This window comes from Charadrius vociferus, unplaced genomic scaffold, assembly GCF_000708025.1.
Source record: "Charadrius vociferus isolate BGI_N301 unplaced genomic scaffold, ASM70802v2 scaffold513, whole genome shotgun sequence".
In the NCBI taxonomy this organism is placed as follows: Eukaryota; Metazoa; Chordata; class Aves; order Charadriiformes; family Charadriidae; genus Charadrius; species Charadrius vociferus.
In genome coordinates this window covers 558,435-574,752 of record NW_009647423.1, presented here as the reverse complement: position 1 = coordinate 574,752, position 16,318 = coordinate 558,435, and the positions used below count along the sequence as shown (strand labels likewise).

Genomic DNA, 16,318 nt, shown 5'->3' with positions numbered 1-16,318 from the left:
AAGAAAATAGGAGCATGAAATGAACTAAAAAACCTGTGTTGTGTCATGTATATCTTATCCTTCCCAAATTTTTGTAGCTACCGGCCTCGATTCAACAATATGTGCAAGCATCTATATATAATTAGGAACTTGCATATTTTCTCCCAAAATAGTTTGCTGAACTTGGTTTTTAGTCAAAAAAAAAAAAAGTCTAACCATATAAGTAGCTATTAGATATATATGCTGCATAAAGAAATAATCCTCAAAATAATATCTACATTTCTCAACTTGTATCTTGCATTGTTAATATTGGGTGTGTGAAATACTTATTTTTTAACTTTGATAGAATTTTGACACTTCAAATTGGATAAGGATAAATTGTGAAAAGGTTATTCTCAACATTACTGGTGTGGTTTTAGTTCTGGGGTACAATGGACACTTCATTTTATAGCTTGCAACTGGCACTTTAAGCAACACAGTGAAGGGTAGATCATCATTTATGCAAATAAGCTCATTTATATAAGCTACAATGTCAAGTTTAATTAAGGGCTACAGTGACAAAGGAAAGCCAATTGCATGTGCTCAAAATACTTTTCACATGACAAATGGCTGACACCCATAAAAACAATATCCCAGGGTAATTGTTAAGGTTATGATACTTAAACCTGACTGAAAAGATCTCAGACAGTATATTCTAATAGGTTAACTTTCTATAAGAGTTATATTAAAATAAATAAATAAATAAAACTTAATCTGTTGCCTAAAATTTAGATTTACAGTCAAGATCTTTCTGCATCGAGGGAAAAAAAAAACATTGGCAATTAGGAGTGTTTTTATCCCCACATTTTCTTTATTTGCCTCTCTGAGATTTTATAATCAGTAACTTTGTAATTTTGCTTACCACAATGGTGTTATGATGATCCATGGTCAAAGTAAATGTGTAGAGAAGATCTGGTGGCATGATTTATTTTGTGTTCTTTTTCCTGCTCTGCACACTCAGTGGTTGTGAAAACAGTCAAGACCTCTTCTGCCTAATCCCCATCAACACCTCTTTCTTTCTCTCTCTCTTTGTGGCCATCACATCATAAAGGGGGAATTGATGCTAAGGGTAAAGGTCAAGATGATAGAATATGACAGCTCTTTGAATTGAAAAGAGAAATCAGTGTCCCTAAGTATTCAGAATGAGCTTCTCTTTGCTCCCTGCAGGGCATCTGCACCACAACCACCGCATTTTTACACTTCTTCTTCTTAGCTTCATTCTGTTGGGTTTTGACAGAAGCGTGGCAGTCATATATGGCTGTTACTGGAAAAATTAGGACACGGCTCATAAGGAAACGTTTCCTGTGCCTTGGATGGGGTAAGTCCATAAATTCATTTCCTCAGAATCATTGGAATGAAATGTTTAATGCAGCGACAGTGTCAGGGATAGCATCATTTTCTTCAGTAAACCTGAAAGATAGTAGACAGCATGTTACTAAAAAGAAAACTAGGTTAGGAGCCTTTGCACTTTATCTCAAGTTCAAGCTACACTGGTGTATATTTTAGCATTCTTTTATAAATATGATTTAACAAAATTTTAGATTTTCAGCAAAGCAGTGTAATATCATGAAATCAAAATAAAACAAAAAAAAGATTCACTGAATATTCATGAATCCTCTTCCTAGTTCACTTTAAGACCTGTCAAATGTACCAGTAATTTAGCTACATCAAAGTGGTACACCGTGGGCAGAAAACAGTGTCCTCCTCCCTGCCAGTGCTTCAGAAAAACAAATCCTGCAATAGCACTGTGCTTCATTAAATGGTTCGTTCCATGTAAAATTGGCCGTTTTGCATTATCATGCCCTGTCACTTTTTGTCCAGGCAGAGCAGCAATATTTTGCTCACCAGCTAATGGTTATTACTGTTTTGGGTTCTTTTTTTCAGGTTTACCAGCATTAGTGGTTGCAATATCAATAGGCTTTACCAAGACAAAAGGATATGGAACAGCCCACTAGTAAGTCAATCTAAAATGATAAATTATGTTTTTAATTAACAAGACTGTCATACCCATCAGGAATTACATAGCATAGGTTAAAGACTCTACAGGTATCCATTCACACTTGGAACTGCCCTAAGAGTCACCGAGTGGTCCACAAAAGAACAAAGAAAAAACCATATACCAGTCTTGGACTGAGCTCAACAAAGCACCAGGGATCCTGTGTTTCTTGTGAGGGTTTGAAGCAGCAAGCCTTTTAGAAACACTGAGGATTAGGTCCACTTAGACATCTAACATTTATATACATTTACTGAAGAGAATGTTAAATGTTAAGGCTGGCTTTTGCCAACCTCTGAACATGTCTAAAACTGTACTGGCAAGAGGCTCTTTGGCATCCAGGTTTCTGCCCACCCAACACATACCTCGGCTTTAATGCTCCTGAGCTCCTTGGAGCCAAAGCCACCCAAAAATCTCAAAACAGCTCTTCCATCCATCCTTTCTCTCCTGGAGTGCCCGATCCAGGCCATTTCCTGGACTGGCCTGTATTTGAGAAACAGCGAAGAGGAGATCTGTGTACTTCGTTTGCATTTTATCAATGCAGTTTCTGTTTAGCCACTTGGCGTATTTAGCACCCCAGAAAATTCACTCCTCATTGAGGCTACCCTTTGGCTGTGTCCCGCTGAAGAAGGAGCTTGGGCTGAGCCTCCCTCCTGCTCCCCTCTGCCAGCAGAGCGCTCCAACCACCGAGATGTTATGCATGCGAGAGTACGCTTCCTTCAGTGGTCCTGTTTGGAGCTCTCCTCACGTTGCCTAAAAAATTAAGTATGCATCTGGACAGAAAGAGAGGAAATATGACTCTGTAGTCTGGTAATGAGGGCATTCATCAGAGATGTGGATGAGTTAGGTCAAGTCCTCACTTCAATGAATATTTAACTATTCTCCTTAGAATCATCACTGAGTAAGATCAGGATTCCCCCTCTCTGCCCTGTGTGTCCCACCGTCCTGGCACATGGCGGGGGAGGCTCCAGCTCTGGGTGGTTAATGATTCAAAAACATATCTCCCACGGAATACCAGCTCTAACCACTGATGTCTTTAGTTTCAAATTGTCACAAAGTGCCGTCTTGCATTTTTTTAATGAGGAATGGCTTACCTAACTGAAGTGATTAACTGCGGGCCAGCACTTGTAGCTGGCAATCATTAGTGAAACAACGGTCTTAGCCATCTTCTGGGAGTTACATTGAGGACCTGCTCCTTTGACATTTTTTCTAATATGTGCTCGTCTTGCTGGCTTTTTTATTATTTAGTCCTTGAACCAGGACTGGAGAACCTTTTAGGCTGTGAGAATTACATATCTCAAAATTATGATGTCCTGACCCCACTGGGGACGTAGGTCTGTCCCTTGCAGGATCAATCCCATTGCATTTACTCTACTGAAATCATTCATGTGTGACTACTTATTTTAGTTAGTGTTGCTTCCTGCTTCCTTCCTGGGCTGAATGCATTTTTAAAAGAGGATACGATGAAATATTCAGACAAAGCAACAAATCATTCATTAAGGGTAACCTGGAAAGTAAAAAAGAGCAGGTCTCTGTACATGTAACATCAACTCTCCCAGGACCGAAATTCCGCTGACACGGTGCTGTGGGACAAAAGCACAAAAGGAGGTGTAGAGGGAACAAACAGAACCATACTGCAGCTTTCTCATCTTATTTGAAAATACATTTTCTTGGCATTTGACATCAGAATTACATAAGGAAAACAGGGAATGCAAGGAAAGGAGATTCCTCCTCCATCACTAGCTGATGTTCTGTCCCACTGTAGAAGCCAGCAAAGAATTATGTCCTGTAACAACTTGGGCGGCGTAAAAGCAGAGCTCCTGTCCTGCTCCTCCTCTCATAACTAAAGCACTTGTGTAAGATTTTTAACTGCTTACACTTACACTGTTTGGCCTGTTCGGCTGCAATCAATTACACACATGCTGCCATCAGAAACACATCCTGTGGCAAACTATTCCTGGGCTTTAAGATGCTATTTTTGAGAATGATGGTTTCAAGTGGAGAAAATTGAGAGCAAAAATGAAGGAATTGATTCTATTCCCATAGTCCTACACATGAAGAGATTGACAGAAATGGAGAACACACAAGGATCTTTGAAAGACATCTGAGTTTCATATGGTATATGACTGATGGGGGTGGCTTGAATTGTTCACACTCCAACCAGTTCTGTGATCAAGTCTCTGATTTCTGTCTTTTTTCCTCAGTCTTAATTATTAGGCAATTATATTAGTGGACATTTAAAACTACATATGGAAAATATTTCACACAGACACTTGTACTGATGTAGATACAGAAGCTGAAAAGCTTTCCTAAAAATAATTTAAAAACACAGTGACAAGTTTTTAGATATTTCAGGATATCTGAAAAAGATTTGTGTCTGAAAGCTTGATTGTTTTTTCCCACTATTTCTGTGAGTCTAATAGATCTATGAAAGCACCACTACTACAAGGTATAATTAATACACCTGTGTGACCTACTGATGTTTACATACTATTAATGAACATATTAATGAGCAGTGCAGATAACTTCCAGGAATTGGTTATATCAGCAAAAATTAAAATTCTGTCATAGTCGTGCTCTCCTAAGAGAAAGAACTGTTCTCCTGGAGACCATCAAACAACTTACAAAATGTACAGGATACAGGAACAAGTCTACAGATACTTCATCACTCAGCAGAGTTTTATGACTGTGTAGCATGGTCCTGTAAAAGCACCAGTAGATGCTCTTAATACTAATCAATTTATATGGCTTTCTGCTATGTGGGGATCAGCAAGAAAGAAGACAGAACAGGAGAACAAAATAAAAACAACTATAAAGCATAGAAAAAAGCTATCAGAGCAAAGAAGAAGAGAAGAAGGAAAAAATAGTAAAAAATTGACACCAATTGCCTCATGGTACAAGAAGGCATCTGAGAATCTGTCTTCAGAAAGTCTTCAGCAGAAAATGATTGGGAAAAAGCCCATTTCAGAGTCATCAACTGGCAAATATTGAATACATTGCAATAATCGTGTCACACATTGTTGAAAATACATATTGTTGAAAATAGAGATTGTGTAAAGAGGACAACCTCTAAATTTTTTCCAGCTCTGCCTCTAAATGGAAGTCACATATTTGAACAGCCTTTGTACTTGAGGGCATGGGAAAGGGAGGGAACAATTATCCCATGGTCTTAAAGATTTTCATGGTAGAAACTGTTTTCTTTTTGTTTAAAAAAAAAACTTTTGGACCCTTTTTTTCATCACAGGTAACTGAAATTATGTTTCAAATACAATAAGTCAACAATTTTTATTTTCTGTCTCCCAATAAACATGAACATTTTAATTACATGTCTTAGTTATGCAGAGTGGTCATCTTCACTAAGTTTAAAAGTTCACAGTGGTAGGAAAATTTACTGTGAATACTTTCCTCCCTCCCAGAAGCCCATGTTCTCAGTCTCTCATGATAAATAACTTAGCTTTTGGAAAAATAGCAAGAAAAATTGCAGAAAATTTTGAAAACATATTTCTTTGACATTACAAAAATAAATTGAACATTATTGCTGTAGTTATTTTTTGAGGTAGGATGTAGAATAGCCTGACATCTATTACCTTTTTAAACAGTGAAGCAGATATGAACTATTTGCATCAATTTGTCATTCCAGAATTTAGCACACTGATGCAGCTGAATTCATGTGGCAGATTTCACATCGCTTCATTGCAACGGGAAACACTTTTATTCTTTGCAGTTGGAATTCCAGCCGTAACAGACCATTAATATTATGATGTGCTTGCATTTAATTTACTTGGATTTCAAAAGTACGAAAACAGCACTGGAAAATAAAGAAGATATGTATGAATCTGATGTGAATGTTTCTGGATGTGAGATCCAAGTAAATTATTTGAATGCATATACTTGAGTTTTCTTATATGTAGGTGTGATCCTGCATTCAAATAAACATGCAGTTCTTTGAATGTGTAATCACTGGGAAAATAGCACAGCTGCATTTACTTCAGTGTGTGCAGCTCCAGATCTTTTGCAGATATGGAAAGCTTTACATCATGGTGTATCAAATATTTAGAATTTGATTCTGTAAGCGCTCTGTGTTTGGAAATCTGGTGGTTCGCAGTGAAAGCCCTGATGCAGTATGACAAACTGTGCAATATTAGCAGCTCACCAGAAAATACAGTTTTCAGATGCTTTAAAATATACATTTAAATTGTTTGCAAAGTATTCCAGAGAATACAGAACAGTTAGATCATACATTATTTTGCTTTAATGAGAATATTGTCTGTAAGACCTAGTTCTACTAGAGATTACTAAATGTCATACGAGAAGATTTATAGAAGCCTGTTTTTTCTTAAGTACTGTCTTACGGGTACTTGATCTTTCATTGCTTGAAGTATAGAACTGTCAGACATTGTAAGCTGGAAATGTTTCTAGATACCTCCCTGGCAATTTCTGTTCAGTTAACTCATCATACATGGTTAGAGCAGATATAATAAAGGTTTGCAAACATTTTCTATTGTGCTTTTAATACATTGCAGTATATGTATAATTCACATTAAAAATTTTGAAACATTAGCAATTGGTAATGGAAATAACTTCCAACTCTCAACGTCATCATATCAACAAAGTAATTATTTTTTGTGTGTGCATGTGAATATATGTAGGATTGAACATACACCAGAAGATTCTCATGTTGTGGTTATTATTAATGCTTTCTTGGTAATGTGTTATACTTATTTTTAATTTGTGTTAGTTCTTCTCTAATGTTTTTTCCAGTTGTTGGCTGTCTCTTGAAGGAGGGCTGCTTTATGCTTTCGTTGGACCTGCAGCTGCTGTCGTCTTGGTAAACATTAATATAATTTCCAGTATTTTCATAGGAAATGATGGAATGTGCTATTTAAATTATAAAAGCTTAGCTATACAGTAGCATTACATTTTGCTATAAATACTGAGCTCAGTATTGTTTAACATACCTTCAGTATTTTGAATGCATGATTCATTTAATTGTATGACTTCTTTACACCAATTATCTCTCCGTGTTTACACAGTAAGCTGTGAAAGAATAATGTACTGATTAGTGGCACAGAAAACTTGTTGCAGGCATCACTGAGTTATTATCAGTAGCATCTACACAATTGTCGCTGCCTTGTGAAGTTCAGTGACAGTCTTGATAGAGTGCTGCTTGGCAGCGTATCGCTGTACCAGCAAAAGCAACAGGAGGAGTGGAACCAGCCAGCAAGTTCTCCATGGCTACTGCTTTTGAAGGCAAAGAAAAAAATCATCGTAGCTGGGAAATGTTACTTGTTTGTGTATTAATCTTCCACATCTCTGGAAATGCGTTTAGGTGTAGGATTCACTTTGCCTAGTTGTAGGCATCTGCAATGTGGATATCTACATCTAAACTAGTTATACCAGCCATATTTCATTGCCAGTGGAGAAAAATATGCGCTTTTAGGGCTTAAACCGGCAGAATTATTTCAGGTGTCTACTTTAGTGTAAGATGAATTGCACCCTACATGTGCCATCCGCTATCAGTCATCTGTTCTGCAGCCTGTATGGATTTTTAAAATAATTTGTTTAGCATTTTTCCCTAACAGATTTTGAATCTAATTATTTTTTTCCACTCCACCAATTTTATATGAGGACAGGTCTATCAACACTGGTTATTTCTGATTTTCCCTTGCAAGAGGGAATCGGTCTTAGTAGTCATCAAAGATACAGCCATTTAGCTACACAGATTTTCCTGAAATGGATGTTTACTACTCCCATAGAGTTTGTCTCATCATTGCCTGGAGTCAAGCCAGGATCCTTTTGTACAACTCACAGTCCCTGTCATGGTAGAGGAGCCAAGGATGTTTACAAAAAGCCAGTCATAATTTTCACATGGAACTGTATGTTCTCGGTGTAATTGGCAAGCTTTGTTCAGAGATTGTTGAAGTTCACAGCCGCAGTTTGCCCTACCATTAGCTAGTAGCTGTGGAAGGAGCTGTTCCACGCAGCCACTTAAGCCTAAGTGTACGAAGCAAAAGAATTATGTAACATCGGCTGAAAAATGTAAATGCTGAAAATAAAGTGATAATAAGAAAAGCTGCAAAAGAGTTGGCAGGACAGACTGGCAACAATTAGGTATTTTGGCACAGGTCTTGAAAAATCTGTTAGAAAGGAAAAAAGGATTACCCTTTTAAAATAATAATAATAATAAAAAGGAACTTTTATTTAATAGATTCAAAACTTGGTATTACCTCTTTGCAGGCCATGCAGAGACAGGTTCGTGGAGTTCAGTTCAATAATACAAATAGATAATAACAGTCATTAAGCTGTCCATTAAATGCCATTAGTATGTCCATTGAGTGCCAAAGTCTGACTGCTGAAACACTTGAATTCTTTTTTTAGGTTAGGTCTTCAGCCCATATATGTGATCATAACACCATTTATTTTAATGGAGCAAAACAGGCTTACCCCAGGCATTCATCTGGCACACATGAAAAAAAAGGAAACGGCAGTTAAATGAGGCCCAAGAGTGGCATTTTTGTGAATGACATGGACAATGACTGATGTGCAGGAGGATATGGAAAACCACAGGCTGGTTCTGCGTAAGCGGGAACACCCACGCGGGCCCCAAATGCTTAAAAAGGAACACGGTTACGGTCATCGTGTTCTCTGACTAGCTCTTCCCTCTGCACACAGCTCAAATGCAGTGGTTTTCCTGGAATAGGATATATCATTGCAATTAAAACAGAGGAAATATTAAAGCTGTATTACTCAAGCTTCTGGCCAGCAGACATGTTTGCATATAACTTGATACCAGGCATAATTCAAGACTCAAAAATAAACCTGTTGTGGTGTGCATGTGTATTACCCATTTGAGAATACGCACTTTTGGTGTGTTCAGCGAGAGTGTTACACAATTTCTGATGGAATACTCAGAAATGTAACAGGAGGTATTTTGCAGGCCTGTAAAAACTTTTTTCTGAAGTAATAGGATAAAGTGTTTTCTTTCAGGCAATGAAAGATCAACTGTTTGTTTTCTGTTTGGCAGGTCAACATGGTGATTGGCATTTTGGTATTTAATAAACTTGTTTCCAGAGATGGAATCCTAGATAAAAAGCTCAAACACAGAGCGGGGTAAGCAACAACTGGGTTATTTTAAAGCATATCCAAATTGCATCACCAATTTTCAATTACAGATATTCACCAAAAATGCTTTTGATTATACTTTGAACTTTTATTTCAGTGTAACAGTGTGTCTAACAGATTCCATTCATCTCAAACACTGCTGTTGCATTATCCTGAGGGAATGCAACTAAACAAACTAAACATAATAAAACACAAGTACAAGAGTATTAAGTTAATAATAATGAGGATTAAACAAATCGGAGCAGAGGTTTCACAAGAATGTCACACACGCAAAGTTGTTGCAGTCAGGAAAACAGTTTTATGAACTGTGTGTACTGAAGGAACTGATTATTTTTGTCTAGCTGTCAACTTTAATTACTATGGTGGGAAATGTTACTCATTTGTGTAAACTGTTATAAAATATGTTTTACAGCAATATATGCCTTACTGAGGTCAATCCTATTCTGCCATTCTGACTACGTGAAGAATTTGCCTTTGTTCTTACATCCATATCTACATAGATGTATGTTTTAAATTAGTGTAGCAGAATTTCAAAGTAAAAAAAAATGTTTTAAAAACAAAAAAAAAGAAAAAAGGTAAATGGAAATTCTGTGTTATTGATTATTTACTTGCATTTGCATTTAAATTCTGTTTGTTATCATCAAAAGAAAGGTTTATGACAGTGGTGGTGTTAGAAACTGTTTTTTAGTGGATGACAATGATTTGAAGTAGTACAGCAACAAACTTACATTCATTCCGTATTGGAGAAAAGTATTTCACAAGTGCATCATCACCTTCTTAATGTTTATGAAAGTATATTTAAACTTTGCATAATCGCTTTTTACAGCTTCTTGTTCTAGTATTGTCTTTTGGGCCAGCTTGTAGTTAACACCACCAATATTTGCATTTCTAGCAATGATATCTTTATTTTACTGTGTATTACTGCTATGGGTAAATTTATTACAGTTTCACTTTCAATTATTTTACCGTTTCACTACCAGTAGCATTCCTAATAAGTTCAATTCATTGGTTAGATAAGCAAATATTTGACATGTACTTCAGCTGGTGTGAATTACATTTAATGTTAATTCAATTAACTCTTTCTGGTTTTCAGCTCTTTCACCGTTATTCTGACAAATACATACCAAAAGCTTTCATTTTGTTTCTTCCCTTTTCATCTTTTTTTTTATTAGAAAGTATTAATTTCTTAACGTTACCTTTGTCTATGTTGCTTCATCAACATTCTTAACTATGTAATAACACTGATGAAATCTAGAATATTATAGAACTACCCAAATTATTTCAAGAGTAGTAATAACTTAGTAATCACCAATTCAAATTCACATCTCCTCTAATTACAGTGATTTAAGCAGTTGGAGCAGCCACAGGTTTGCTTTGTACATTTTCTAAGGGTATCCAAGCTGTGAGTTAACTGCATCATTTTTTTTTTCAGCTACTCAATTGTCAGCTATAGAAATCTATTAGCTTATTGTATATTTTCCTGATGAAACAAATAACTTGCTTTCTAACAGCGGGCAACTTAGTAAAGAGGTCTTTTATTTTAAAGTAAATGGATAAAGAACTAGACATTATTCTGTCAGAAACAATCCAGCTGTTCTGGGAAAGCATATAGATGCCCTAATCAGGAAACAATCTTAACTTTTGCGATAGTATGAGATGGTGGCTTGGCAACAGCATTCCTTGATACTACTTGGCAGATAAAGTGTCTTGAGTCATTCTTTGGGGCATAGAAATTGGTGCAGCATTTGACCTCCAGTAGAAAGGGGATTGTCACTCGTTTCTCAAGTATGTCTTGCTGGTCATGCTCGGGAAGGCAACTTCATTCTTTCTGGCAAACATTGGGCTTGTATCTGTCAAAAGTTCAGTCAAAAGTTCAGCTGTAGAAATCATTTCTGTAGGATTTGAAGCCGTGAATGGGGCAAAATATGCGAACTCCATAATTTTTTTTTTCCACCTTGATAAGCACATGGAGAATCAACAAGTGTCTTGATGGATATAAATCATTTTCCTGGTATAAGGGGTAGCACGCATATATGCCCAGCCAGAAAGATTCTATTTGGTGTATATACACATCAAGTTCTATTATTTGCAAGATCCAGAACAAATCTAGAGAAGTAAAGAGAATAATCTCGTCTGATAATGTTGAAGTATTGCCAAGAAAAGACAGGAAATATTTTCCCAAGCTTAGGTTAAGCTTACCCAGGGCATTTTTCTAGTTTTTTCATTAATGTAAATCTTTAATTGGTGTGAACGGATGTGCAGTCGCTGAGTTCTTTTCACCCCCCACAATCACCTTATACAACATCGTGGTTCTCATTGTTTTTTATGGGGAAAACTGCATTTTTATGGAACATATACTGCACTTTTTTATGGAAAGTCATCACTGGGTTTATCAAAATGGAAACCACTGGATTTCAATGTTGTTTGGGGCAGTATGTTAAAAATCTTGTGAATGCTGGGTTTGGCGATAAAAAGGAGTTCTGTTCGTTGAAATAACTGGGGAAAAACTGAAGTGTTACCTATCTTCACCATGTTGACCACTTTCCAGCTGGAAATAGGTAAAGCATCCTTCCTGTCACATCTCAGTCAGCTGTGGTTATTCCTGGTTCTGATAGCAGAAAGGGAAGGAATAGCAAAAGTCTTTATTTAGTCAATTCAGGAAGTTGAATGCATGCTGTATGTAAAAGAAAATTTAAATTCCAGGTTTTGCCCTTTAACTCTTCTGACAGGTGCCGAGGTACAATTGTCCATACAAAATGCTTTGAGCTTAATGCTTGTGTACTGTGTTTTATTAAAATGCAAACCAGGTCACCCTTTTTTTAGTACTGACTGATACTTATTTCATCAGATTCCATACATTTCAAGCCCTGTATTCAGACCTTCATAAGGCATGAATAAAATCACTCCAGATGTTAGTGGGCCATGCAAATCTGACTACACGGTATACCCATACTGATTTGATGCTTGAATACATTTTGCAGGTTTCTTTCCTTATTAATGCTCTGTAATTATACATATTTCTTACTCCTCCTTTAAGTGTCCTATACTGTTTCTCAAGCAAGTTTGGATACAACAGTCTTTTAACAGGTCTGAATAGAGGGATTTCACTTTGTGTGTCTATCCTAGCACGTGCTTATGTTCACTTCAGTGTACTGAGCAGTTTTGATCACTGGACATTTGGGGCCTTTTTTAGCTTAAACAGAAGAACTAAAGTCTGCATGAAACAAAGCCCCATAGCATTAACATTTAAAGCTAACAATAACGTAAAGTACAAAGTACAGTTTTGCAACAACATAGAGCATTCATCCTGAATAAGTCTACTTACTTTTTCTGCATGACGTCATATTTAAAAGCTAAATTTCAGTAGCAACGTTTTTTGGTGACAATTCAATATTTTGTTCTTTTTGTGGGTGTTCTGTTTGTTTGCAGTCAGATGAGTGAGCCTCATAGCGGTTTGACGCTCAAATGTGCCAAGTGTGGAGTAGTTTCAACAACAGCTTTGTCAGCCACCACCGCCAGTAATGCCATGTTAGTCCTGATCATTTACATCTTCTTGTTACAAATCTTATACAGTGCATGTGAGACAATAGTTTGATGATGACAACTGTGTTTGCTAACACTGTATAGAGTGCTGAGCACGTTTAAATACTTTTTAACAACAACAACAATAAATAATTGCAACTGTGTTTATTAACTGAATACAGGATATTCTTTAGAACATAAAGTACCGACACTGTTTCATTCTTGTCTGTGATTTTCAAGTTAGCTTGATAAATTGCCATCCTTAAATATGTTTATTTTAATAGTGGGCTTTTAATAATTTTTTTTTTTTACAATATTACAGTGCCGCTTTTCTCTTTTTTTCAATAGGGCATCCCTTTGGAGTTCCTGTGTGGTGTTGCCACTTCTGGCGCTGACTTGGATGTCTGCAGTTCTGGCCATGACAGACAAAAGATCAATACTATTTCAGATACTTTTTGCAGTATTTGATTCATTACAAGGCTTTGTTATTGTCATGGTCCATTGTATTCTGCGAAGGGAGGTGAGGAATGGCTTCCCAGTTTTCTAAAGAGCTGTGCTTCTGTTAATCTCTCAACTGCTCTTTAATGTTATATACAGGTTGCTCTGTGGAAATCTTTCATAGAAAGAGAAAAGTATTTTATGGTGAGGTGTAGAGGAACAAGTGAAAGAGAGAGAGGGAAGTTCAGTTAATTCCAGGTGCAGAATGTCAGTTTCAGTATAAAACTGTACCTACTTAATAGTGGCATTTAGTCATTCCAAAGTTTGGTTTATTTTTAAGTGTTAGGCTTTCCCAATATTGTGAGTATAGGGAAATGCTAGCATGAGTGCCCTTTTCCTGAAGACCAAAAGCTATAGATTTTTACAGTCTCTAAAACTGATTCAAACACAAGAGTATTTCTGCTTTTACTGTCCCCGAAAGAGGACACCAGCAGATGAGGTGTTACATTGGTGAAGATCTACCCTTTCAGTTCTACAAACTCAAGTACAGACTTAAGGTAACGTACTTAAGTTATGGGGACGGTGAGGATGAAGGCAGAAGAACACTATTAGAACAGTGAGGAAAACCTAGTGCCCCAGCATGCCCTTGACTACTCGGTGCCACCCACCGCAGAATTCATCACCACTGAAGTCTGATGTCAAATCTACCGCACAAGTGCTCTTTAACCTGGCTCTGGTGACAGCTTCTCTAACCTATCTAACCTGCTAACTAACCCTACATTTTTATTGAGATAGGTTTGAGAGCAGTAGCACAACAGCTTTGCTGGCCGATCTGTGGTAGTGGGACCTTCTACCAAAAGTGATCAGGCTTAGCTGGACTGGAGAGCAGGAGCCTGGTCCACTGGCATACCTATGTGTTAGCCATTTATCAACTTCAGGATAGTTACTACACCAATAAATGAAATTACACTGTCTAGCATGGTTCCTTGTGATCAGCAAGAGTTACTCAAAAGCACTTTGGGACTAAAAAAGCGGGCAGATGTTTCAAGAAAATTTTATTGTCAATGCTGAGTGAGGGATCTTACACAGTGGTTTCCCTTTTCACTATTCACACCCTTTAAACGTTGAAACTTACTATATTAATGAAAAATAATTATGAATGACATAATTTATTTCAATCTTTCAGTAGTGTGCCACTTTGCATGAACTTTATATCACTATCCTACACAGTATGCATATGTTATTATCTTATCAAATAATTAAGTTTTTGGGTTTTAAAGAAAAAGCTTATCTGTATCTTGCAGAAATTAGCACATTCCATTGTTCTGACTCCTTCCCATGTTATTCAAGCTGTTAGAGACTATGAACTTTTGTTTTTCTTAGTTTATCAGCTTTTATAGTGTAAGGGGCTTACCTCCTTTAATACCTTTTCTTTTTTTTTCTTTTTTCTTTTTTCTTTTTTTCTTTTTTCTTTTTTCTTTTTTTCTTTTTTCTTTTTTTTTCTCTTTTTTTTTGATTCAGGGTAAAAATATGTGCAGAATAAGAGATAATACTCAAGACAAATCTATTTTATGTAGAACTGTCTTGCTATCCCCTTATTTTCTACAGCATTTTTTCCCCATATGATTTACGTCTGTGAAAGAGGGTATTCTCATCTGTAGAACTGAAAGCCATAATTTCACATATTCTTTTAGTAAAACGGTAAGACACTGCAACTATTTTCAGTAGAAAGAATAGCAGTTCCATACTGGTTTTCCTGTCTATGAAATTTGTATTTCCATTGGGATATATTAATTAGCCTGGAAAGGCATACCACCTCCCATTTACTGTCCCGAGGAAAAATTTTTATTTTAAAATATATATCGTTAGCTCAAGGTTGCAGATGAAACTTTCAAAAACAAAGCAGCATAAACAGCATTATCTTTCATAGAATGATAGAATATCTCAAGTTGGAAGGGACCAGCTCCCTGCTCCTCTCAGGACTACCTAAAACCAAACCATATGACTGAGAGCATCATCCAAATGTTCCTTGAACTCTGACAGGCCGTGCCATGACCACTTCCCTGGGAAACCTGTTCCAGTGACCAGCCACACTCTCAGTGAGGAACCTTTTCCTAATGTCCAATCTGAACTTCCCCTGAGCAACTTCATTCCATTTCCTTGTGTCCTTGACAAGGATACAGAGAAGTTGCAACACATACCTGGTTATCAGTCATTGATTTCATCAAAAAACAGGCCAAAATCCATGAGAAACTCCAAAAGTAACATAGCATGGCATTGTATAAAATAAAAAAAAAATCAGACATTAAACCTGCCTCAGTGCAGTGGTGCAGGAGTTTATCTGGAAAAAAATATTTTGACTGCTTAAGATGAAGTTGGGCGGGCATCTTCTCACAATGCCCCAAGCCTTGAATTCAAGACAGGTTCCCTGCTCTAATGACAGCTATTTGCTGCAAATTCTTTGTTCCCAGGGAATGCTTTGATATTGCTGATCATCTCATGGAAACGTTCTTGTCTGATCCTACTCACAGGTAGCACTGTTGTGGTAGAGGTGGAATTAGTCTTTTCTATAAGTAAAGTCAGTTTTCAAATTTGTAGGGTACCTTGACTTGAACCACTTCTAACTCACTGGTTCCAGTGCAAACAATATGCAAAAATATCTGCTCATAAAAATGTTTATACAGGGATTTAGAATCCTCATTTTTTGTGAGTAGGCAATCAGCTAGTTACGGTTTATTTTATTCACTGCTTTTTTAGCAAATCGCATATACATATCTAACTGCAAAGTATCATTATTTCATTTAACTACTTAAAGGAGTTGTTCGTGCAAACCAGACTTGTCAGTTACACCTGCCAGTCCTAACACTGACATTCTAGAAGAAAGGCATTTGATAAAATAGCTAATCGATCTATCTACATGGCATTTTAAAAAATTGCCTCATGAGAAAATTTCCCAGTGAGGCCCAGAGAGCACCTAGGTTTGGTAAGGTTGTCCCTTATCAATGAGGGGAAGGATTTTTTTCTTCAGTCATGACAACTTAGGCAGAAGTAAGTGTATAGAGATGATATTCACTAATCAGTAGATTATCTCCAGTCAAGACAACGACAGTGCTGGTGGTGGAAGACAAAGAACCCTAGGCGTATTGCTCTTTGAACTCTATTTGACAGAACACATTGAATCTTCTTTAGTCCTCCAGATATAAATTGTAAACCGAGTAAAAGCAC

The 16,318-nt window shown here is 36.8% G+C and overlaps 1 protein-coding gene across 1 annotated transcript in view; it reads left to right on the top strand.

The window, feature by feature from the left end:
* Positions 1-16,318, top strand: part of BAI3 (brain-specific angiogenesis inhibitor 3) — a 101,872-nt gene that overhangs the window by 55,598 nt on the left and 29,956 nt on the right. The window contains exons 3-8 of the mRNA XM_009880521.1: positions 1,186-1,336; positions 1,903-1,972; positions 6,773-6,839; positions 9,036-9,121; positions 12,563-12,661; positions 13,004-13,175. Of these exons, the coding sequence (XP_009878823.1) occupies positions 1,273-1,336; positions 1,903-1,972; positions 6,773-6,839; positions 9,036-9,121; positions 12,563-12,661; positions 13,004-13,175 (558 nt within the window). The 5' untranslated portion in view covers positions 1,186-1,272. The remainder of the gene's footprint in view (positions 1-1,185; positions 1,337-1,902; positions 1,973-6,772; positions 6,840-9,035; positions 9,122-12,562; positions 12,662-13,003; positions 13,176-16,318) is intronic.